This window comes from Hemibagrus wyckioides, linkage group LG19 (assembly GCF_019097595.1).
Source record: "Hemibagrus wyckioides isolate EC202008001 linkage group LG19, SWU_Hwy_1.0, whole genome shotgun sequence".
Taxonomy (NCBI): Eukaryota; Metazoa; Chordata; class Actinopteri; order Siluriformes; family Bagridae; genus Hemibagrus; species Hemibagrus wyckioides.
In genome coordinates this window covers 14,388,695-14,414,728 of record NC_080728.1, presented here as the reverse complement: position 1 = coordinate 14,414,728, position 26,034 = coordinate 14,388,695, and the positions used below count along the sequence as shown (strand labels likewise).

The 26,034-nt window shown below is 40.5% G+C and overlaps 1 protein-coding gene across 1 annotated transcript; it reads left to right on the top strand.

Annotated features, from left to right (window-relative positions):
* tmtc2a (transmembrane O-mannosyltransferase targeting cadherins 2a) lies at positions 1–24,789 on the top strand. The gene is made up of 12 exons (XM_058417697.1): positions 1–308; positions 10,087–10,678; positions 12,049–12,916; positions 13,064–13,178; positions 17,355–17,440; positions 17,639–17,823; positions 18,054–18,132; positions 18,896–19,017; positions 19,568–19,649; positions 23,441–23,555; positions 23,942–24,005; positions 24,135–24,789. Exons 1-12 carry the CDS (start codon positions 226–228, stop codon positions 24,312–24,314), a joined length of 2,571 nt encoding a protein of 856 aa, XP_058273680.1. The 5' UTR covers positions 1–225; the 3' UTR covers positions 24,315–24,789.
* Positions 24,790–26,034: the final 1,245 nt, after the last annotated feature.

Below are 26,034 nucleotides of genomic sequence, written 5' to 3'. Positions count from 1 at the left end.
CTGTGAGACAGCTGCATGCATGTTGTGTTTAAAAGAAAGAGCGTCCGCGCGCGCGGAAATAAACACACCGTGCGCTTTCACAGGACGTTGTGTCGAGACGAAATGTCTTCTCTGAGGGATCAGAGTTAATCTGTCATGCCGGGAAAACAATGAGGAAAACACGTAGAAGCGAGAAGTAGTACTTCCCGTATTGTCGTTTGTCTTTCTTTTGTTTTTTATTGAGAAATGATAAGGGAGTTGGTGTGCGGCGCCGTGGCTCTGCTCCTGTACGTGAACACGCTCGACGCGGATTTCTGCTACGATGACAGGTGAGGTGTCTCTCTCATTTTCGTCTTCTTCTTGTTTGACAGCTCGTTATTTGAGACTGAAAGAGAAATGTTGTGGAGTAACTTATTTATCTCTACACAGTGTTTGGCTTTGTTGACATTTTAAAACCCACAACAGTCAGCTTTATTGTAAACGTTACTTTGGTTGCGCATGTCATGACCGCTGAGCTAGAGAACTTTTACTGCTAAATCGTTTAAAAGCGGCTTTAAGGCGACACATATATATATTTTTTCAAACAAATAAGATGTATAAAAATACGTCAAATCGTCATTTAACCTTTTAAAGATGCTGGAAAAAGTAAGAAGGAGCTCAAAATGAGGAGACACAGGGCAGACAGAGACGGTGGACCAAATCCCAAACGGTTCTCTACTGTCTACACAAGTGCCCTACATAGAGTGTGAAATAATGGACTTACCTCTCACCTGTGTCTCAAACCAGTACAATCATTTGTACACCTTATAAAAAGACCTTACTTGCTTTGCGACATTAAATGTAACGATAAATTATGAGAAATGCCGCCACATTGACGTGGTAAAAGCAGAACAAAGCACTTCAATATGTGCTGTAGTTCATTTCATCATGGTCATATTCAATATGCTTTGAGTCAGGCCACATCGTACCACCTATTGTTGATTATTTTCCAATAACAGAAAAACTTTAGGTGTTGTATTCCTTATATACACTGATCACACATAACATTATGAGCACTGAGAGGTGAAGTGAATAATGCTGATTATCTCCTCATCATGGCACCTGTTAGTGGGTGGGATATATTAGGCAGCAAGTGAATAGTTTGTCCTCAAAGTTGACGTGTTATAAGCAGTAAAAATGGGCGTGAGGATTTGAGCGAATTTGACAAGGGCCAAATTGTGATGGCTAGACCACTGGATCAGAGCATCTCCAAAACTGCAGCTCTTGTGGCGTGTTCTCGGTCTGCAGTGGTCAGTATCAACGGGCGATAGGGTCATGGGTGGCCAAGGCTCACTGATGCATGTGGGGAGCGAAGGCTGGCCCGTGTGATCCGATCCAACAGACGAGCTACTGTTGCTCAAATTGCTGAAGACGTTAATGCTGGTTCTGATAGAAAGGTGTCAGAATACACAGTGCATGAGGGGTCAGGGCTGTTTTGTCAGCAAAAGGGGGACCAACACAATATTAGGCAGGTGGTCATAGTGTGTAATGCTCTATGGCTTCAAATGCAGTGGAGGTGGGATTGTGAAAATTTGTGGCCCTTAAAATGAGGTCACTGGCTGAAAAAAGCATTATGTCAGATACTAAACATGTAAATACACTTGATGAAAAAAGCCTACTAACTTGAAAGAAATGTAAACTCTGTAAAGCTGCCAAAATCTGTGGAAACACATCACACTAGGACCACCCATAATCACATGATTTTGCCCCACCCCAGTGAAGGAATGTACAAGTTGAAAATCGGGTGTGAATGCTGCTTCACAGTCCATACACTAAACACCAATTTATAGTCTGAAATTTACATTAAAATTTACATTAGGATTACATTACAAGAAATCCATTTCTTACACCTGGTTCAAACTTTATACAAGTGCTTTATACAAGTGCTGTTGTTTGCTTCTATAGCTTTGCACTGGAGCTTAAAAGACTAATGTATCTAGCAAATAGAGAAAGCTTACAGCTACCAATTTAGTATTGTGTAACACAACAAATCATGTTCATCAAGATTCATTCATGCATCTTTTATAACCAAAGTATCTTGGTCAGGGTCATGGTGGATCTGAAGCCTGTCTTGGGAACACTGAATGCAAGGCATAGGAAATCACCCCAAATGGGATGCCAGACCATCACAGTGCTCCAGGCACATATATTCACACACTCATTCATGCATAGCCAAGCTGCCTACCTACATGTTTTTGGACAGTAGGAGGAAACTGGAGAATCCATAGCAAACATAGACAAACGGGGAGAAGTTGCGGAACTCCTCATAGACAGGAACCTAAGCCCAGGGTAAAAACCGAGGACCATGGAGCTGTGGTGTGCCAATGCTTCCCAATGGTTTGACAGAAAATAATCCCACTGAATCTCACAGTAATCCCACTAAATTCCTAACCATTCAGAAGAGAACAACATTCTGCCAGACAAAATAGGATTATTAAAATAAATGTTTGGCTCATATTTCACTGTACATGCTGGTAATTTCTGAGTACAATCCTGCTGCAGACATATAGATATTTTTATAAACATTTTTATTTTTGTGTTCTACTATAATGTACTGTATATGAAAAAGATCCAGTCCTCATACCCACTCTGGCTTTACTAATACAGTGCTAGTGATCTGGCATAGTGTTTCCGTTGTACAGTATTCAGGTTTGTATAGTATTTTCAAGAATCAAGCTTAGCCATGTGCTGCACCTAAATTTGACCTTTTGCCTACATCATAATAAAACCTTTCATTTTGTTTTATGGTGCGGCTTGGATTTGATGCGAGTCCAGCATCAGGTCATTAAGCTTCTGTCCATTCAATGAACCAGAACATTTCAGGATTAATAACTTGTGGGTATGTGTACCCTTTTATCCTCTTATTTTACATTTGGGTGTATGGCTCTAAAATCCATTTAGGATTTTTGGGACAGTTGCACTGGAAGACACATATCTATATTTCCTGAGATACAAGCTTAAGGACACGGTGAACTGTCACTAATGAGATTTTACACACACACATTTTCATATGCATGACTAGACACTGATTGTTTTGGCAGTGTGAATAAATCTGATATCAAATGTGCCCACAAAATGTGTCAGGAATATATTACCATGCCTACAAATGTCAATTTCTTGATAAAATACTACAAAAGATTCAAGACATGTTTTTGGGAAGAATTGTGGCTGCTTTGCATTTCTCTCTTTGTTCAAAAATGAGAATCTGTCATCCAGCACCACTACTAGACCAAGATGTTGGCTTTTTTTTTTGCTTCTAAACTCCTTAAGAACATCTAAGAGAGTTTTGGGGTTGCCAAGTTTCTCTAAAATACTGAGAGGTTTTCAAGTACCAAAATAAGCCCCTTACTATCCATAGCCCTGTCATCGCATCAAGATAGGCTGCTATTTATGAGCTGATCTTAGAGCTTATTTAATGCATGGCAAGGGAGAGAGAGAGCAGTCAGTTAAGCTCATTCATTAAAAGACAGAGCTGTAACATTTCCAACAGGATGAGGAAGACCAATTTAATCAGCAACATTTTTTTGGAAGAGGGAAGCAGGAAATATGAGCTGCATTGTTTAGTCAGGTTGGGCTTCATTGATGAAAGCAAAGATCCATGTGCTTTAGAGTTATTCTGAAGTAATGTGTGCTTTCAAATGCTTCACAGTTTGATATAGTTGCCTTGTATGATATTTAGTTATCTAACTTCCATGATTTTTTCATATCTTAGGATTTAGTGCAAAAGTAATTGGTCACATAATCAGTAGAGATATGGCTATGAATGAAATTTGATTTTGAAATTGATTTTAATAATCAGCAAGAATCATAAAAATATTTAAATGAACTGTACTGTTTGCTTCTCTTCAAGTTTAAGAAAAATATCATCCCATTTTATGCTTTTTCCCCGTGCTTATTATGCAGAATACAGCATAAAGCCAATAACAATGTGTCTTAAAGACAGTAATGTGTCTGCTCTCTTATCATGATAATGTAAATTAAATGCACTGACTAAATTGTTTCTATGCAGACACATTAAATACTATTAGAGTTCTGTCATACTTTCATATGTGTATATTAACTGCAAAATCTCACTGCCTTTGTTCTTCCTTTTAGCTTTGCTTTTGTCTTCATTGCCCTACCTTTTCTCTTTCTGTATGGACATGCACTTATCATGATTCTTAAATCAATCACGCAATATTATTCGCCTTACAAGCACATATTGATTATAGTATCAGTTTTCAGGAAAGGTATTGAAAGGGAAGATGACTTTTGTGATTAGTCAGTAGTAAACTTCCCTGACTCTTTCTTTATCTCCTCTTCAGCTTCCTTTGTTCACCGACACCACTGCTGGCCAGGTCAATATTTCCTAGCATGGAGAGTGGATGATGCTAATGTACATTATAGAGCATTGGGTTTGGCCATGCTGACAAAAAAGAAAGTCAATGACCGGCAGTACGTCTAATCAGCTCACAAATTGCTTTTCGCGTCAGTATTCCAGACAGCGGCTTTCAACTCAGTGAGTGGAGCTAATGAAGTGCTGCATCACTGCCATGTCTCATTTCCTCTATCTGTCATTCAAAGCTCAGAATATTCACCAGCTACAGCAGCTACATGGCTACATGGGTTCAATGGAGGTATTAGAGGACAATGCCTCTAGCAGTGCTTTCCAAAATTATTGCCACCCATTCTAAAAAGAATATGTATTGCTACTTTGAGCTCAAACACACATTTTAATAGGATCACCTCTTCGTGCAGTTTTCTAATCAGGCAAACATGCAGCAACAACACAACGCATAACTGGACAGTTAAAAATTACCTGGTCTTTTTCCAATCTTTAACTGTCCAGTGTTGATGAGCCTGTTCCTTCAGATTCCTGTTACACAGAAGTTGGCCCTGATGCTAGTGTAGCCCTTAATATATTTTGAGATGCTTTTCTGCTCACCATGGTTGTAAGGAGTGGTTTTTTGAGTTACCATAGCATTCCTGTCACCTAGAAACCAGTCTCTTCAACATCAGCAAAGTGCATCTAACCTCAGAATTGCTGCTTATTGGGTGTTTTTTGTTTTTTTTTGCACCATTGTGTGTGAACTACACTGTTGGACTGTGAAGGATTGTTGTGTGTGAAACTCCCAGGAGATCAGTCGTTCCAACCAACATAAAATAAATAAACCAGCAACCATGCAATGTGCAGTAGTAGCTATAGTAAGGTATGGAAAGCTGAGAAATTATTGCATTATTGTGAGGTGCAGAAAACAGTGTTATCTGTGACCTTAATTAAAAGAAATTGTCATTGAAGAGTAAAGAGCTTTTCTGTTTTGATGTTTATAGTGCACACTGTCATTGCTGTAATAAGCAAGGTTATTTGGGTCTTATATTTTCTTATGATATGTATTACTTGAAATAAATGTTATCTGCAGATTTTATAATCTGCAAAATTTAGTATAATTTCAGATTTTTTTCTGAAAAGATAGAGTTTTATTTTTATTTGCTTAGGTCTTTTAACAAAAGACACTTGGACATAGATCCCTAAAGGCCATACGCAGGTTCCTGCAGATGTTTGACTGGTGTAATGAGGTCTAATGAAACGATCATAATCTCTTCACCAGATGCTGTGTGTCATAAATGTGGCTTTCCATATTCATAATCCTTTTTGCTTACAATATAAGACTATTTAGGGCAGTTTTTCTCCTTCTTATTACAGGTAAACCCCTACACTGTACATATTTATGTTTTTTGCACTTAATACATCTAATTTATCTCACCTAGCCATCAATCTGGCCCTGTTAGTTTTCTGATTCTGAGTAAACACTTGGAGAGATTGTAAATATTTTAGCCATGACGAGAAGCACTCAGATAAATGATACACTCTCACATATGGAAAGCTTCGTGATATCATGACATTGCCATAAAACTGTCGTTTTTCAGTTTTTCATATTAAGTAGAACAAGGGGAACATTCGTGAAAGTGGATGAATCAAGTGCAGTCATGTAGTCTTTGGTATTTCAGTGACTATAAATACCAGTCGTTTATTTTAGCAGATATGGAGGTTACATTGCATTTATGTTACACTTTATTGGCATAAGTATGTGAACACTTTGAGTACTGAACATCCCATTCCATAATGATGGGCATTAATATAGAGTTGATCCCCATTTGCTGTTGGAATAGCTTCCATTTGTGCCCATGGTTGAAACGTTTTGTGCTCATTTAGGCTAATTATAAGATGCCAGCTTGTAGATTCAAGCTTGTAGATCAATTGCTCATGCTCCAGTGTTAATGTTACAGATGATCTTGTCATAATCAGGAACACACGTATATATGATAATAGTAATGAAACCAGGCAAAATAAAGTGCAGGGCAAAGCTGTTCTGCTAGACATGGTCATCTTGCATCTTAGTTATGTGACATGAGGACAGAACACCACATCTCACACTTTTTCTTTTGTTAAAGGCACAAACTTGTTGATTCAGAACTTTTTTCTGAATTATCATAGTATACACTATTACATTAACGTAGATAACATTGTAGTTAGTTAGGTCTCTAGCTAATGGATTTATTATTTGTCTACTTCTTGTCTACACAGTTGCTAAGAATTAATAAAAACCCTAATTAACATTGACAATTAATTATAGAGGGTGTATAACACATAATTAATAGATAGATAGATTTTTCTGTCTATAGAAAGGCAGTTATTCTGTCTGTGTCTAGCACTGAATCTCACATCTACATTAAGTCTGAGTCGTGCTCTGAAAGCAGCCGCCAATCCAGATTTCCTCATCCCCAGCATTCTTTGGCTGGACACGTATCTTGCACATTCATTAATATTGTTTCAGGACAAAATAATCTTTTATCCTTCAACACTCCCACATTACAAAAACAAACACATGAAAGAAAGCTGTTCAGAGAGGAAAGAATAACATCGCACACTGCTCTCATGCTTCGCATGAAGTAGGAAGCATGACTGAGGAAAATGAAACATAAATCTATCAGAGCTGTACAGTTTTCAGGAGCTTGGTGAATGTGAATAGTATTTAAAATGGGGTTTTTTAGTGCAGCAAGCTGTATTTCCTCTGCTGTCTTACAACACTATTGTTTTCTTATTCTTTGTAAATGAAGAGCGATGACTGTTTCAGTCTGCTCTTATAAAAGAGGGGCATTGCAAGTGAAATCATTTGCCAAATGGTGCTTAGGATATTTATGTGTTGGGGTGGGTGATATAGCAAAATCAAATCATTACATTTTTATTACAATAATTTCATCAGTACATTGTCACGATACATGACATAACTCTTATTATTTTAATATCTAGTCAGCTGCTTGTGCTGTACCAGTCAGCGCAGCAGTCAGTCAGTGTTATAGAGGTACCACATTCACAATACACTCAGAAAGGCATAATGTGACATTTATTGCCATATCAGAATTATAGCATCATAATTCCCATCCTGAGTGTGTATAATCTGAAATTGGTTTAGCTTTTTCAATTTAGAAGTTAGCAGATGAGGCTTGCAAGACATACACAACAAAAGTCATGCAAAATATATTGAGGCTGATCTAATATATTTGGATCATGATCACAACATGCACAGAATTTTCTATCTTCCTTTCTTTTATATTAAAATTATTTATTTTTGTATATGTTGAATATAAGTTTCACTGACCTCACTATTTTATATATCATATCATTCATGATAAGGGTCAGGTATGGTAGAAATGCCTTCAAATGCCATATAATATTTTTTGCCAAACCATAATTAATACATAGCAAGAAATACAGATAACCATAAAGTGTGAATAGTGTATATAAAGTATGTAGAAATTAAACAGCATTGTAAAACATTGAGTTGTAAGGGTCCATAAGAAAATATCACTAGGTTCTTTACATGTTTACCATCCATATTCTGTCAAGTGTTTTTTCCCCCCTGTATGTCACATTAAACTCCAGACTGTTTATTCCAAACAACATTAGTTTATACTGGTAGATATCACTGTGTGTGGTATGAGATCCTTAGCAGTGAAGTACAGTCACTGTAAAGTTTAGTATTTTGGAAAGTCTTTGAGTGTTTAAAGTGCAGGGTGTCACAACACGATGTTGATTAATGCCCCAGCATTCAAAATTGTTCTAACGGGTCACTTGAAGAGTACACAAACTACTCTTGCATGGAATTTACAGAGAATATGAAAGTATCTGTATGTATGAATTGTTAATTTAGCACCATTAGTTATAATGTCAGACTTTGCAAAAGTAAGATGGGAAGTGGATTCAAATGAAAATGCCTGTAGTGTGTTCATCACTGGCTGTTGCTGTGGTGCTTAGTAATAAGATTATTAAGCCTAAAGCATGGGTAACTATTTTTAAGCTTTACATTTCCTTGTTCTATCATATTATAAATATAAAGCTAAATACCAATAAAATATATCTAGAAAGAGGTTTAATAATCTTAGATTTTGGTTTCTTGTAATCTTTTAACAGGAAATACTAGATCATTTGGATGTGAATATATTCAAGATGTTTCAGCTTGGTAATGCCAGGCACTGTATTATCCATGCGCAGCACCACTGCAGTTTTTTATCCTAATGGAACAGACTAACTCACTTTATAGTAACATGATCTAGAAGCAAATGGGCAAATGGGAAAAAACAGATTTTGTTCAAAATTATGTATGTATACTCATTGTGATGCATTGTTAAGTTTAAATAATTATTTTCTTTTTTTTTTTTTTTCAAAAATAGTATGGTAATGGTTCAGACATGAGAAGACCAAATTATGTGAATGAACGTCTGTTTGTTTGTGTGTGTGTGTGTGTGTGTGTGTGTGTGTGCACGTGTGTGCACTTGAGCAATATCTGATTTGTGCATTATGGGCTGGTACACTGGTTTGAGCCCATAGCGTGAGGGCAGACATGGGCCTCTTTCTTTCCCAGCATTGTTTTCCAGCCCTCTAAAACCAAAGCTTTCCATTTTCCGGGTGAGTGTCTACTCTCCTGAGATATGTTATTGAGATTGAGTGTGCCATGCCATTCCCTTTGTAGTACATAACACATTACAATAAACACAGTGCACTGGGTAAAGATCTGTTCATACACTGATAGTGTGTCATGTTCAACAACTTTTAGATGTTTATGCTATGCATAGATATTGCCAGTTTGGAACTACTGTGTTGAATATTCCAAGGCTCAGTTTCACTGTATTAAGCTAGATACTGTGCTATATGTTTTAAGAAAACTGTGAAGTCTGTCATCTATAGAAATATTTTTCAGTTCTAAAACAGAAAAGCAGCACCAGAACTTAAAAAAACCTCCAAAACACAATGCAAGTAAGCACATTAAGCTCCATTCGATGTGTTTTGTGAAGGCTGTTTTGTTTGCCCCCTAGGTGTTATGGTTAATGGTCTTGAATTTTCAGATATGGTCTTATGAGTACTTTATTGAGGACCTTATGAGTTAATCAATTTATTCGGTAGATTTGCATGTTGTATTATAATATGTTGTGTTTTACTGTACTTTCAGGGATAGTTATGGCAAGACCTGAATATTATTAAGGATTGAAAAAATAAATTCAAACATAAATAAAATTAAAACATTCAAACATAAAAAAACATAAATATGACAGTTTTAACTATTAACATGTTGAAATATGAAATGTGTCCAACTGTGGTACATTTAGATTTTCTGGCTTCATTTACACTTTGATCACTGTGTGAGGCTGGTTAACTTTTTCCATCATGTCTATATTTGTCATTTCATTTACCTTTTCCCAGTTTTCTTGTTCATGCACGCTCTCTACTCTGCCCTCTTTTATACTTAATCATCTGCAATATTTTTGTCACAATCATAAAAACAGGCTTTTGAGAGCTATTTGAGTCTGGGTACAGGAACTTCTCTGTGCACTACTATATTAGATCATGTGTTACTCATCTGATGAGAGAACATTTCACTGCTAGTTTTCTGTGCGGGTGGTATTAAATATAGACTGTGTTTAGTGGGTAGATGTCACTACAAATATAATACTATATACTATAAGTGGGACCTCTTTTTATTGCAACACTAATTTTGTCTTAAATTGTTTTTCTCTGTCTGTGTGCAATAGTCGTGCTATCAAAACAAATCCAGATCTCCTGCCTGAGACACCTTGGACCAACATACTGTACAGCGACTTTTGGGGAACACTGCTCACTCACAGTGGCAGCCATAAGTCCTTCCGGCCTCTCTGCACACTCTCTTTCCGCCTCAACTATGCTCTGGGTGGCCTGGAGCCACGAGGCTACCACATATTAAATGTCGGACTGCACTGCTGTGTCACAGCCCTGTTTACTGCACTTTGTGGCCTCCTGCTAGCTGGAGAACCCTGGAGTCTGCTGGCTGGACTCCTCTTTGCCTCCCACCCAGTGCATACAGAGGCTGTGGCGGGACTGGTAGGACGTGCAGATATGGGAGCTGCCCTGTGCTTTCTACTCTCTCTTCTCTGCTACAGGTACCACTGCAGGCTTCGGCCACATGCTGGAAATTCGTGGTGTGTGAGGTGGAGAGTGCAGGCATGGCTGGCCGGTAGCCTGATTGCTGCCACTGCAGCCATGTTGTGGAAAGAGCAAGGAGTGACCGTCCTGGCCGTGTCAGCAGTCTATGACATTTTTGTGGTCCACCGCATGCAACTGCATCATGTGCTAACAGTCTTCCTTAAGGTGAGTGTAAATATTGTACTGCTTTTACATTTTTCCCTTCCTAAACAGAAAAAAAGGAAGATGCATGCTGTTTGCAAAGGATGGCAAATAGTGATACTATGTGTGTATCTATATATTCATATTGTGAATGTATGCATAGATATCCTTACTATTTTATTAAACAAACTTACTGCATCTAACACTTACATTCCCCAAACAATCAATTTTTTGATTCTTCCATTTTGGTTTTTGAAAAGTTCTCCTTGTGTGATTTTTATTTTGATTTTATGGAATTTTATTGAAGAAGCTGAAGAAAAGGTCTCTTATTACTAAATAGTAATCACCATCCAGTCAAACACGAGAGACCCAGATTGCTGTAGCCGGTCTTGCATATTTTGCAAGGACTTATCTCTTGAATTTAAGTCTTGCTTTTTAGACAGTTGCTCCCCACACTTTTTTTTTTTACACATTGAGCACTCTCACCACTCCTCCGTCTGGACATACCAGCTATGCGTTGGGCGCCACTGCATCTGGAGTTTTTATCATGTCTACTGTACCAGTCTGTCTGGGTATATGTACACTTCAGGTTCACGTCATAGGTGATATCCCAGGCTATTGTGAGATTACAGGCAGAAGAATATAGGAACACAAACACATAGTGAGAGAGAGAGAGGTGCTGTGAGGAAACAAGTAGGGAAGGAAAGTCTTCCTTTACTTCCTTTCATTCTTTCTCATGGCTTGCCTTTTTTCAAGAGTCATGTTTGAAATTTGGGTTAGAAAAAATTCTATGAAGTATCCCAGGGTTTTCCTTCATTGTAACGTTCCTACATTGTTTTATGTTGCGTGCAATTTATCTCTATTACCACACTCACAAGGAAGAGATAAGACACACAGAAACAACATACACTCATAAAGACAATTTGGGGAACAAAATTGACTTACCTGATTGACATTCCCCATTATCAGGTTTGTTTTCATTTGACCAGACTGCATGCAGGAAATGAGACATAGATTGGTCTGACTTTCAAAACAATCAAACCAGTTTATTGAGAGAATTTTTTCATCTCATCGGCAGTCTAATAGGTTTGGATGAAACAAAACGCAGCAGATAAATTCTAATCTAATATTTCTGTTATTTAAAGTTTGATTCAGTCAGCTCAACATTATTATTCACTACTGCAATAAAATCTGCCACTCTAACTTAAACCACTAAATGTCAAAAGCAGAAAATTGTACTGAATGAAAGTAAATAAAGGGTCTGTTATTTTCCTCATTTTTATATAGTTACAGATTGGTGCAAGTGAGAGCACAAGTGAAGCACTGACTTAATGAAGTAAAAGGAATTGGGGGAGAAGAGTGGATGTTCATATTTCCACTTTCATATTTTTCAGAGGAAAAATGCAACCCTGCTGGTAAGCCTGGCTTGGCTGGCTGGTTGGGGTACAGTCCTTTTGGTAGCTCGACTGTACTGGATGGGCTGCAAGCCCCCACACTTCTCCAACTCAGACAACCCAGCAGCTGACTCACCTCACCTCCTCACCAGAACTCTTACCTTCCTCTACCTGCCACCTGTCAATGCCTGGCTCCTCCTCTGTCCACACACCCTTAGCTTTGATTGGTCTATGGATGCCATACCTCTACTAACAAACATTTCCGATTGGAGGAACTTGTGCTCACTGGCATTTTACATAGGCTTTGTGTTGCTTGTTTGGTTTGGCTTAAAGAGCAAGAATTCTGCCATGTTCCAGATAACCAATGGAAAATCTCATATCATGAATGGGAAAGCTTTGGTTAATGGGCACAGACCACATTTTCCTGACAGCATTGATAAACATGACAACATGCACTACCACAATGGCTTAAACTCATCAGATGTTTTTGACCAGACCCAGAATGGATATGCTAAACCCTTTCATACTGCTTCTCAGACATCACTGCCAATCAAAGAAAACATGGTAGTCTTTTCTCTTGGTCTGCTGGCTTTGCCTTTTCTCCCTGCCACCAATCTGTTCTTCTATGTGGGGTTTGTGGTGGCTGAGAGGGTTCTCTACATCCCCAGCATGGGCTTCTGTCTACTGGTGACTCTTGGAATAAGGGCTATGTTTGTAAAAATGAGACGGAGAAGGTCCAGGGCACTGCTTTCTGGGTGTGCTGCTGGACTTGTTCTGCTCTACAGCCTCAGAACAGTGTACAGGAACCAAGACTGGCAGAATGAAGAAATGCTCTACAGGTCTGGGATCACTGTTAACCCTGCCAAAGGTAAGGCTCTAGAGTGCAGGCTCAATGTTGTACTTAAATCCCAGCCAGACACGGAGAATTTTTCTAATGATATTATGTAAAAAGATTGTTTATAAAGACCTTTTTTGAGATACACATTCTAGCAATTAATCATCTATATTCTTTCAGCTTGGGGTAACCTTGGCAATGTCTTGAAAAACCAGGATAAGATGGCAGAGGCAGAGAAAGCATACAGAAATGCCCTGTACTACCGTGGCAACATGGCTGACATGCTGTACAACCTGTGAGTCATCCGTTTGGCAGGCAAACTGAATACTGTTGAATTTTCTCCTAACAGAAGTGACGAAAAAGCTACATACATAGCTAAATAAAATTATAAACTAATAACAAAACCAACTCTATGTAAATATTTGGTATTTAAGGATTCTTACAAAGCCTGTTGTGTGTAAATTTGATTGCCAGCAACCTTATACGCTAAAGCTTAATGGAAGCTTAATGTTAACTAAACGATTTGCAAACTGAGGGCTGATAATTGTAAGGACTCGCTCTACGCGGGAGAGGTAGAATCCATTTGCGGATCTTTATTGAAATCAGCAGGCAGAATCATAAACGGAAAGGCAGGCAAAGGATCAAAAACCGGTAAAGCAAAAACTAGGCGACCAAAACAGAAACCGTAAACCGTGGAATCAGGAAAACAGGCAAGGATCATACACAATAAGCAATCAGAATGGCTAGTAACAGCAAGGCTTGGCACGAGACTCAGGGAAACGATGCTTCGCATTGGATCAGAGAGAGCATGCTGCCTAGAAACAGGAAACCACATGTGCATAGTCAACATTCGGGCGATGGTTCCCTCTGGTGGTCTGGATCCCCACCCCCACCCCCCCTCTAAAATCACCTCCTGGTGTTGTACACCGTGGGCGACCCCTGGCACGAGGGGCGGGCCTATTGGGGAAGTTAAGGTGAAATTCTTCGGTGAGAGCTGGGTCCAGGATGTCGGATGTGTTCACCCAGCAGCGCTCCTCTGGACCATACCCCTCCCAGTCAACCAGGTGAGTCCAGTAGCGCATGAACCTGGTAGGCTAATGTGCCATCAATGTCCAGGGGCGGGGGTGGTTCCAGAGGCGAAGGCATGGAGCTGGCGGGTTTGTCATAGGGCTTGAGCAGAGACACGTGGAAAGTAGGAGAGATACGATAGGCTGGGGGCAACTCCAGGCGATAGGAGACTGGGTTAATTTGCCGGACGATCTTGAACGGGCCTATAAATCGTGGGCTGAGTTTCTTACATGGTAGTTTCAGTCTGAGATTTTTTGTAGCTAGCCATACTTTCTGGCCCACTTGGTAATCGTGCTGAGGGTGTCGCCGGCGGTTCGCCTGGATCTCCTGACTCCTCACAGCCCACTGAAGTCTCACATGAGCACGTTCCCAGACCTCCTGACTGTCTAGACCAGTCTTCCACACTTGGGACACAAGATGGTTCCTCAGACCAGGGGAAGAGTGGAGGCTGATATCCTAGAATGCACTGAAATGGAGTCAGCCCAGTGGATGAATGACGTAGTGAATTCTGGGTGTATTCAGCCCAGGGCAGGAACTCACTCCACCTTTGCTGTTCACGGCTGCAGTAGGTCCGAAGGAACCTCCCCAGTTCCTGGTTGAGATGTTCTACTTGACCATTAGACTGTGTGTGGTAACCAGAACTCAGGCTAATGCTGATGCCCAGCTGGTGGCAGAACTCGAGCCAGACACGGGACGTGAACTGGGTTCCCCGGTCAGACACGATGTCCTCTGGCAGACCGTAGGTGCAGAACACGTGTTGAAACACTGCCTGTGCGGTTTCCATGGAAGTGGGGAGCCCTTTCATTGGAACTAATCTGCAGCCTTTAGAGAAGCGATCGATGATAACCATGACAGTGGTGAACCCGTGAGATACTGGGAGGTCGGTGAGGGAGTCGATGGATATGTGATAACAAAGAAGGCGGTGGTTTCATGATGAAATAATACAATCTGGAGATCAACAGAGGTTGTCTGTTGGCGGATTAGGCCTTCTCCTATGGGCTGGTCGTTTATGGCAGTGACTCTTAATGGAGGAGTACATGGAATGATGGGAATCTTGAACTGTTGAACCAGGTGTTGATCAATGAGATTAACCGCGGAGCCAGAATCAATTAGCGCTGTGACACAGAAACATGAGTCTGTGAGGGCTATACATACAGGAACAGATACTTTGTTAGAAAATGTACGAGTCTCTACCTTGGCTGTGACGGGTTTTTCAGGACATTCGTACACTCTGTGGCCCGCTTTTCCACAGTAGAAGCACAGGTGATGCTGTACGCGGCGCTCTCTTTCCTCTGCGGTGGCTCGGGCCCATCCGAGTTGCATGGGTTCAGAGGAATCAGTCTCGTAGCTTTCTAGCATGCGGCGGATCTTAGCGGAAGTTGGCTGGTGTTGACGGCGCAGATTATCGAGGCGAATGGCGGTAGTAATATACTGAGAGAGAGTGACGTTCGTATCTCTGCATGCCATGTCGTCTTTCAGTTCCATGTTAAGTCCTTCCCGAAATACAGCCATGAGTGAAGGCGCGTTCCACCCCGATTGGGCCGCCAACGTGCGAAACTTGATAGCATAATCCGCCGGCGCGTCAAAGCCTTGGTGCAGCTCCAGTAGCTGAACTGAAATGCCCCCCCCCCCACTGGGTATTCGAACACTTCCTTAATCAAATTGGCGAAATAGTTTGCAGATGTTTTTATTTGGGGATCGGAATCCGTCCGTAAGTAGCGATAGCATAAATGCGCACCTTGTAGATTCTCTGCCATAGGCTTCCGGTTGCTGGCTGAAGAAGTTGTCGCACTGGCGCAGAAACCCTCGGCATTTGTCAGCTGAGCCATCAAATTTCTCTGGGAGAGTGAAGCGGGGTAGCTCACCGTGAGAACTCGAGGCTGGCGTGGCGACGGTGGCTTGGCTAGCTGGCTGTAGCTGCAGTTGTTGGTTAGCACCTTTCAGCGAATCCACTTCCATTTGGTAGGCTTGGATGAGGACACGCTGTCGCCACAGAGCCACTCTCATATCCGCTGGACTCATATCTGGCGAAGCATCCTGTAAGGACTTGCTGGACGCGGGAGAGGTAGAATCCATTTGCGGATCTTTATTGAAATCAGCAGGCAGAATCATAAACGGAAAGGCAGGCAAAGGATCAAAAACCGGTAAAGCAAAAACTAGGCGACCAAAACAGAAACCGTAAACCGTGGAATCAGGAAAACAGGCAAAGATCATACACAATAAGCAATCAGAATGGCTAGTAACAACAAGGCTTGGCACGAGACTCAGGGAAACGATGCTTCAGGATCAGAGAGAGCATGCTGCTCAAAAGTCCTAGAAACAGGAAACAGGAAACCACATGCGCACAGTCAATATTCGGGCAATGGTTCCCTCTGGTGGTCTGGATCAGCATACACTGTAACAATAATACGGTTTTCTAACTGAGGTGTATTTATATTTCACATTACAAGTTATACCCAGTGTCTCTTTACAATTCATCTAAACCAGGAAAAATAAGCAAAACAATCAAATTAATGGTCTGTTGAGGCCTCAGTGGCCAAAGTTTTGAAAAGTTAGTCCTGCTACAGCATACCCCCCCTCTACACACACACGCAGCTTGAGACTGAGTTTGTGCAAGACAGCACTGTCTGGCTGGATGTAATTTTGATAACTAATTAGGGAGCAACTGTAATATTTTACCTGTGAAGCAAAATAAAAAAGTGGTCACCTCAGCACTTTTGAATCCCTTTAAATCTTGAAGCTGTTGCCATGTCTCATCTTTGTTTCAGCTTAGATTTTGCTGACACTGTCATTTTTTCTTGCTAGCTCTATTTTATTAACATTTTTTCCTTTGGCTACAAATATTTGGACCACTAGCAACAAGAAAAAACTAAAATAATTAGAGTTGAATCTCTAAACACTGATAACTGATAGATCCAATATTTATATTTAAATATTTAACTAATGATACTGATAAACCTCCTGAAGAGTGGTGAAATTCTTGAGTTACTGAGCCACTTCTGCCTCTTTCATGCCTATTGTTTTTGTTATAATGTCTGACCTACAGTACTGTGTGCATAATGACATGTGAGTCTGAACAAATTTGAAGCAAATATAAGTTCACAGCTCCGACTTTAAATGCACAACTCTGAATTAAAATCTTTTCTGTACTGATTCAGTAAGGCTTCAAGGTGGAAACAAAAAGTCAACTTTGAGGAGGAGTAGGAATTGCAGATAACCCATATGGGACATGATCTTTTTATGTTATCTAATATATAAATTAACTCACTTGCCCATTCTAAAGGTATTGCTTTGAGCTGCTTTCTTTTTGCCCTTGTATTATCTGTATTGGAATGTATAGTAATAGATTTGCTGTGTGCTGGAGTCTGAATGATGCCCTCATTAGTTATCTTCTCTCATCCAGGGGTCTGTTGCTACAAGAGAGTGAACGATTGTCTGAGGCTCTGCATTACTATAAACTGGCCATCCAAAGCAGACCAACTCTGGCATGTAAGCTCAGTCATACAAAAAGAGACCTGTACTGAAGTGGCAGAATTATTGAAATAAGCAATAATAATTTGTTATCTACAGTAGATCTAGTTGAGAACATGTATCAAAACCAAATGATTAATAAGAATATGTGAGAATTTCTCACAAGTTCTTTAAACAGACTTGCTCTGTTCTCCATGTGTTGTGTGTCCTCAACAGCTGCGTATTTGAACGTTGGTATTATATTGGAGTCTGAGGGAAATGTGGAGGAGGCCAAGCGCACATTTCAAAAGTGTGCCAGCATCCCAGATGAGAACCTGAAGGACCCCTATGCTCACAAAAGTGCAGTCACTAGCTGCCTGTACAATCTTGGCAAGCTGCTACATGAACATGGTCAGCAAGAGGTAGCCATAGCACTTTAAATACTGGCTTGCTTTCAGTTGTGGGTTGGAAGTGGCTATGATAAGCAACAATTAGGAAATTAACTACCTGAAAATCAGTATGTGTAAATGTAGTTTTTTATTATTCTTTATGCATGTTACACTAATTAGTGACAAAACATTGCATTATTTTACATTTTACACTGGTTAACCTTTTTTCTGCTTTCTCATTTGCCCCTGTTTGGACTCCACAGGAAGCCCTGACCATTTATAAAGAGGCTGTGAAGAAGATGCCTCGTCATTTTGCACCACAGAGCCTTTACAACATGATGGGTGAGTAGAGAGGGGGATAGTTTTGCCACTACATTGTCTCTCCCCCACATTTCACGGGTAGTAATGAAAAAAAATGCATTCTGTTTCCTGGAAACTAAGTTTGATTTTCAGTCATCTGTAGCTGGAAGAACATGACAGCGCATTTGACTTTGCTGTCTTAGGCTGCTTGTAATGTATTCATTTGTTGGGACCAGAGTATCCTGGAACTGCAGTCAGCTGTCCATCACAGAGAGAATTTGGCAGAAATTATTAAATGAATGATTATTCAGGTAAAGGGTATATATAGGAATTTTGCATGGCATGATTTTCCCAGTATTAAGTTTTGCACAAGCTTAAATATTTTTCATTAATGCACTTCTTATGAACTACTTTTGTTGTACTCTGTAATGTAAACACTTTTCACTTTTTAAGACATTTTCCAGACTTATTTTGAATTATTATATTTTTTAGGGGTATAGCTATGCTTTGCTTATCCTCCAAGAATCTCAAATCTACAGTATGTCAGAACACCTAGGACTTTTGATTTAGATTTAAAGAAGCTGTACTTAATTATGTTTAAGGCACCAGTAATGTGTTATACTTTTTTTTATTTACAACTCCTCTTCATATCCCTCTAGTGTACTTTATTCTATAGTGTACTGTAGAGATAGGCAGCAATTAATAAGACATTGTTTATCTATTCTTTTAATATATGTGCCTTTATGATATATGGTTTATTTATATATGATGCCTTAAAACACATATTTGTTTGTGAACCTCTCAGGTGAAGCCTATATGAAACTGAATAAGTTTGAAGATGCAGAACACTGGTACAGAGAGTCACTTAAGGCCAAACCAGATCACGTCCCTGCCCACCTGACATATGGAAAGTTGCTATCTATTACTGTGAGTCACCCTGGCAGTCTTTTTGAAGATGTATAATATTTAAATAAGAAATCACATCTGCTCTCAGAAAGCTGTCAGCTCTGGCTTGATGAACATTTGCCAGGGAATATTTACTTCTAGAAACTGATGTAGGTAAATGTACTGTTTCAGTCTGAGCTGTGGAACCCGGCTTTATAAGGGAAAGCAGACAGTTAATTTCTGTTAATTATCGTATTTTAATTTTACGTTGATTGACAAATGAAAGATGTGCACTGAATATAGTGTACTATATTTCTTTAAGCTGAGATGATGTATAGGAGGTAGCCTTGTTGTGAGGCTTAACCAAACGTACTGTATGTGGCTGTTAAATAATAGACAGACTATTGTTTTGTTATGCAACATTTGTTTAAAAAAATTAATGTTTTCAAAACTTTGAAAAATTAATTGTTTTTACATACACTGGCATAAAATAATCTCGATTTTTGGCCTTGGTCTTGGTTTATATAATGTTTGTATAATGTGTATAATCTTTTTTACATGTGTGAATGTTTTGATATGATCTCATTGTCAGGGTCATAAAACTGAGGCAGAACATTACTTCCTGAAGGCAATAGAGCTGGAGCCCACCAAGGGGACATGTCATATGCACTATGGTAAGAGTGTACATAGAGAACACTGTATTAACTCTTTTACATTTATACACTGCTAATAAATATAGATATATGAATTTGTTAAATTATTTTTCATTTCAAGAACCATTCTTCCTGTTTCCAAACTATTCACAAGTTTCATTACAATCAGTTTATCATGGCAAATCTTTTCAACAAAAAACTAATTTCTATCTCATTCGGATTATACAGCATATCATAAATTATCTACAAAATCGCCCACAATATTTCAATTCCAGGTTGTAACACTACATATGTGTAAAGTTTTTGGAGCTAGCTCCACATTTCTCCCGACCAGAATGAGATTAGTTGTTGTTGTCCATATCTGGTTCTGAGGAGCTCGATGTGGATGATGACAAGTAGGCTGCCACTGAATTGCCTCCTAAGGAGGAACAATCAGTGGTGTTTGAAGAGCTGCTGGAGGTGATTACATGTGTCATTTCCAAACTTAGTTTGGATTGGCCTGATGAGCAAGCTACTGTCATCCCTTCTAAACTTGACTGCTGTGTGGTACTGCAGTAGCTGAACTTCACCAAGCCAAAGCCCTTGTACTCCGTGCAACAAAGCAGACGGCCCGCACTATTTGCCATTCCATGGCTGTGTTAGTTGTCATGGAGAGGCACGTGTGTCTCAATTTAACGGTGATAGAAGAGAAAGATAAAGCTTTCCTCCTGCACCCCTCGATATTGCCCCAGGGCCTGTTTGGTGACACTGTTAATATCACCATCACCATCAGGAAGCAAAATGCCAGACAACGGTGTTCAGAGAGTTTATCCCCTGCCGCAACAAGGACTCCAGCCCTTCCTCTGGACATTGGCCTCAGGAGAGAAAGGCTAGTGTTGCTAACCAGGCCCCCCTCATAAAGATAGAGCGGTTGGTGAGCACACTCAGTGCCAGACTCGTCAGGCAAGAAAGGGTCATCAAGTCAGCCCATCATTGGTCAGCCCATCATCACGCTTCTTGGGGATACACCCCCTCCCAGCAGGTTTCTTTCAACAGCGCTGTCCACCTACGGTGTTTTGGGGAACAGATGTGTTCTATGCGACTCCTGCTCATTCTTTAGCTCTGCTCTTTGGGGTGATCCCTGCCAGTACACTGTTTCAGAGATGTTGAGGCTTATGCCTCTGTGAGACCATCTGGCAGTGTGGAAACTTCTGCCAAATGTGCCGAATGTTCTGGCCACCATAGAGAAAGGGTACAGAGCCCCCTTTTCAAGGCCTTTTGCCCAATGTTGTCAACACAGGGCAGGTTTCATCCTCCAGCAGAAACTGCAGTAAGTATTGGACAAAGGGGCCATATTTTCTAGTGCCCAAGAAGGATATGATACTGTGTCAAATTTTAGATGTGCATGATCTGAACCATACACATTAACAAAGTGCTGCTCTGGCTCCTCTACATCTTCACTGCATCCGTGTACTCAATTATATAGATGACTGGCTTATCTTAGCCCACTTGAAAGATATGGCAGCCAGACATCACTATGTTGTGCTCACCCACATGAGATCATTGGGACTCAGACCCAGAAAAGAGTCTGCTTTCTCCATCTCAGAGAACCACCTTCCTGGGGGTGGTTTGACCACGATGCAGGCATGCTTCTCTCCTGCTAGGTTGAAATCCATTCTTTCTGCTGTGAAAGACATTTGGTTAGGCCAGCACCTCTCTACTGCTCAGACACAGAGGTTACTGGGGCTCATGGCAGCAGCAGCCAACATTATCACTTTTGGGTCTAAAACACAGGAGGCTGTTTGTTCCACCCTCACAATCACCCTGTCAGGGCCATAAGGGTTATGTGCACTTCGTACCCTTCTTGTGTGGAAAAGACCCTGGTTTCTTACCCTGGTTTCCTATCTCAGGGCATGTTGTCAGAGCAAGACTATTTTGTTGGATGCCCCCCTCACGGGCTGGGGTGCAGTCTAAGACAGCTGCCCCGTTCGTGGCCTGTGGTAAGGCCATTATTTTATGTGGCACATAAATTGCCTGTAAAATAAGGCTGTTTTTCTGTCTCTAAAACACTTTCTCCCACAACTCAGGGGCTACCATGGGTCCACCATGGTAGTTTCTTACATCAGTCATCAGGGTGGTCTGTGTTCACCTCCTGTGGACCTCCTGTCCAGGCAGAAGCTGATGCCCGCACAATGGTGTCCTTACCCACAGGTTGTGGAACACATATGGTGAATTTTTGTACAGACAGAAGTAGATTTGTTTGCCTCTGAGGGGTTGACCCACTGTCCCCTATGGTTCTACCTCTCTCCTTCAGCTCCCCTGGGGTTGCTCCCAGGAATCCTAGTCAGAGTCCGCCTCTATTGGGGGCTCCACGCTGGCCTGGCTAGGTCTGGTTTGCAGACCTGATTTCCCATCTGAATGGGACTCCTTGGAAGATTCCTGTCAGAAGGGCCCTCCTGTCTCAGGCACAGGGGTGATTCTCCACCCCTGCCCAGAGATATGGAAACTCTGGGTCTGGCTCCTGAGAGGATCTGGCTCTTAGATTCTGGTCTCTCAGCAGAGGTTGTAGAGACCATATTGAATGATAGGGCTCTGTCCACAAGACAATTGTATGCTTTAAAATAAAGGCTTTTTCATCTCTGGTGATCAGCACCTACAGGACCCACTCTACCGCTCCATTGGATCAGTGCCAGAATTCCTACAGACACTGCTAGAAGGTTGAGGCCTTCCTGTAAACCACAACCCCCTATTGGGACCTCTCAGTGGTCCTAGAGGGGCGGCTAGAAACCCCCTTTGAGCCCATGGAGTCATCCTCTGAGAAGTCCTCTTAGCCTTGACATCTCTAAAGATAGTAGAGGACTTACAGGCCCTGTCAGCTGCACCCTCCTGTCTGGAGTTTGCTCTGGGTATGGTCAAGGCTATTTTGCATCACAGACTGGGAAACGTTCCCAAGGTGCCCACCACAGCCAGTTGCTTAATCATTTTGCAAGCCTTCTGTCCTCCACCCTATGAGTCGGTGGAGCAGGAGAGACTACACCTACTGTGTCTCATTCATATGTGCGGCATAAATCCTCTGCTCTGCTAGTCTACTTTGGCGGCCGCAATAAAGGCAATACGGTCTCCAAGCAGCCCTAGCGCACTGGGTAGTGGAGGTTGTTTCCCGGGCCTATAAGGATTGCAGCATGTCTAAGCCTCTAGGCAAAAGGTCTCATTCTACTAGAAGTATAGTGGAGGCTATTTCCCAGCCCTAGAGTCATGCAACATGTCTAAGCCTCTAAGCATTAGGTCTCATTCTACTAGAAGTATTGCCTCCTCCAGTGCCTTGCCTAGAAGTGTTCCTTTTTCTCATATCTGTGCAGCGGCAGGCTGGTCCTCTTTGTACACTTTTATCAGTTTTTATAGTTTGGACTTGGACCCCACTCAAGAATCCAGTTGGTGTTCTGCTCCTGTAGTTGCCTGTGCTGCATTCATGGCCCAGTAGGACAGACATCTCCTGGCATGTAGTGGTGTTAATATTGACGTTCTCATAGCATCAAGCCATGACGAAGTGCCCTCGAAAGGGAACTACCCCAGGTTATGTATGTAACCCGGTTCCCTGAGAAGGGAATAAGATGCTGCGTTGCACAAATAGATTAGCGTGTTTTCACACAGAGCTTCAATCACTGCGTCCCTAAAGAGGTGTTCCCATAGCATCAAGACAAGACGTACCGTTTTGTTCCCTACTCAGGGAACCAGGTTACATACATAACCTAGTGTAGTTATTTATTCTTGTCATATCAGAGCTGGATCCAATAAAACCTTTCTCCAGATTTTTCTCTCGGTCTCTCTCTCAGGTCAGTTTTTGGTGGAACAGTCTCGGTTAGAAGAAGCTGCTGTCATGGCTGAGAAAGCTGCTGAACTGGACAACACAGACTTTGATGTAGTTTTCAGCGCTGCTCATATACTCAGGTTTGTGCATGTGTGAGATGATCCTCAGCTGTTCGAAATTAAAGGCTGAAAGATAAAAATGATTTAGTGTTACTGGTGATTTTTGACTGCAAGAGCATTCACAGGGGTGTGTAACACAAATCCAATTAGTATACCAACCAGATAACAAGATAAATGAAACATCCAGATCAGCATGGTCTGATAAGATCTGTTTTGTAATTGTCTGTCATTCTAATGTACTCTTGTTGAATATTGCATAGGTTTTTTAAATATCTTTGCCCAGACTTAAAGATGAGCTTCTTTTGAGCTGTTGTACATATGTACATACATACTGAGCAGTAACTACAAATAGTGTATCTTGATACACAAGCATGACATGTTTATCTGTCTTTGCTTTTACTCTCCAGACAGGCAAGTTTGAACGAGGCAGCTGAAAAGTATTATGGTAAAGCAGCAGCCATTAGACCAGACGTAAGTACACTTAAGCATTTTTTCATCACTCACTGAAGTTGCTACATTTTACCACTTCAGTGTCTACTGCCATTATACATGTATAACTTAAATTATTTGCACTCTTCTCTCTCTCTTTGTTGCTGTCAGTATGCTGCTGCTCTGATGAACCTTGGGGCTATTCTCCATCTGAATGGAAAGCTTGTTGAGGCCGAGACCAACTACTTGCGTGCACTGCAGCTCAAACCTGACGATTTGATCACACAGTCCAACCTGCGCAAACTCTGGAATGTCATGCATAGAAGAGGCTTGAAGACCGTGGGGACATGACCATACTTTCTATCACAAACTCTTTAAAGCTGATGCATTTAATAGTGAGAATTTGATTCTTTAGAGCTTCTGGTGTTGACAGTAATCTGTTTCAGCACCACAGCACTGGTTTAGAGCAGAAGGACCTTTCTGTGTAAACACTGATGAAATGCTGGAAATAAACAGGTCCATGATCAGAGAACACCCTTAAATTTATGAACAGGCAGAACCAGTATTAGTGTGTGTCAAACGGCACATAAATCACCTCGAGGAACCTACAGTGTGAGGTATGCACTGCAAAAGCAAATGTGTTAGTTATGAATTTGTATTTTGGAAATGAATTTACATTACTGAGGTTTGAACTGAGTAAGACCATGATTAAATGAAATTTTCTGATGCAGTGACTATCATGTAGAAAAATTCAACAAAATGAAAGAGTTAATTATTTGCAAGTGTCTTATTAAATAGTGTTTTATAAAATAAATTTTTAATTTATTACAGTGTTGTTTATTGTTCACTTTTCCACAATATCTGTGAGTGATTTAATTGAGAATCTGTTATTTATCATGCTGCTTTATATTATAAATTTTGTAACTGATTTTATTATTGTTACAGCTTATATGTAACATTGCCAAAAGTATGGACTGTGTGGACTGTCACTCATTTTAGAACATGACAAGTATTTGCCTTGTATTGCTGAGTGTTTAGCCACAAGAACTTTAGTGAGGTCATAGACAATACATTGCAATAAGGACTGGCTCACAGCCGGTGTTCCTGTGTATTCCACAGGCTTTCACATTAAAACTGGCAATCCATTTCTTTGTAGATATCAGTTGCACAGTGCACAGTGGGAACTGCCACATGTTGGAACAGGAAAATGGCTTCTCTATACCGTTGGCAGAAAGATGGAAGTACTTAATTCTCTAAAATATCATTGTATGCTGCAGCATTTCCTTTACTAGAATTAAGGGTCCCAAGTTGATTAAATGCATCAGATGCTAGATGCATTATCAAGGGTGTGGCTGACATATCTAAACACATAAATTATGAGTACTTTCTACTTGGTTCTTTGGGACTTTGGGCCATATAGTATATAAGCAGTTCTTGGATCACACATTTGAAGCAAAGGTAATAAAAGTACATACTGAATCCCCAGAACTTGATTCATCTTTTTTTTTTTCTTTTTCTTTTTAACAATGCGTCAATTTAAAAAGGCAGTGATTGAAAAAGACAAAGAACTGGTATGGTAAACAAAAAAAAAATCGTATTTCATATTTTTTAAACATAAATTGTATGGTGTAATTAGGATTAGTAAGGTCCCCTTAATTTCCCCTTAACATTGATCACATATTGCTCACAGGCTACTACTTAGTATCATATTATAGAAGCCTAATCGAAGTGATTTGAGCAAAATTCAGTTTGTTCTCAGCTTTAAAATCATATTACATTGTATGAAAGCCTGAGGTTTGCACCCCTCCACACTCAACACTAAGAAAAACTTGCATAATCTGAGAAAATACATGTGATGAGAATTATATTTGCAATATCGTCAGGAAGTAGGGTTTTTAAACTTTTCGTTTGATTTGTACCTTGTGTGTCAGATCTTTCATAAGTTACAAAAAAACAGCAAGCAGCTTGACCAACTAGCATCACAGGTCAGAACTGGAAAATCTTGAAGTCACTTTGTTTCTTTTGAAAAGATTTCTACATGAGCAAGCCCTAATTCAGTAACTGGTTGTGC

Coding starts and splice junctions, on each gene's coding strand:
- tmtc2a (XM_058417697.1), top strand. CDS start 226: ATGATAAGGGAGTTGGTGTGCGGCGCCGTGGCTCTGCTCCTGTACGTG. Junction 10,679..12,048: donor TGCTAACAGTCTTCCTTAAG/GTGAGTGTAAAT, acceptor CATATTTTTCAG/AGGAAAAATGCAACCCTGCT. Junction 19,018..19,567: donor GAAAGTTGCTATCTATTACT/GTGAGTCACCCT, acceptor TCTCATTGTCAG/GGTCATAAAACTGAGGCAGA.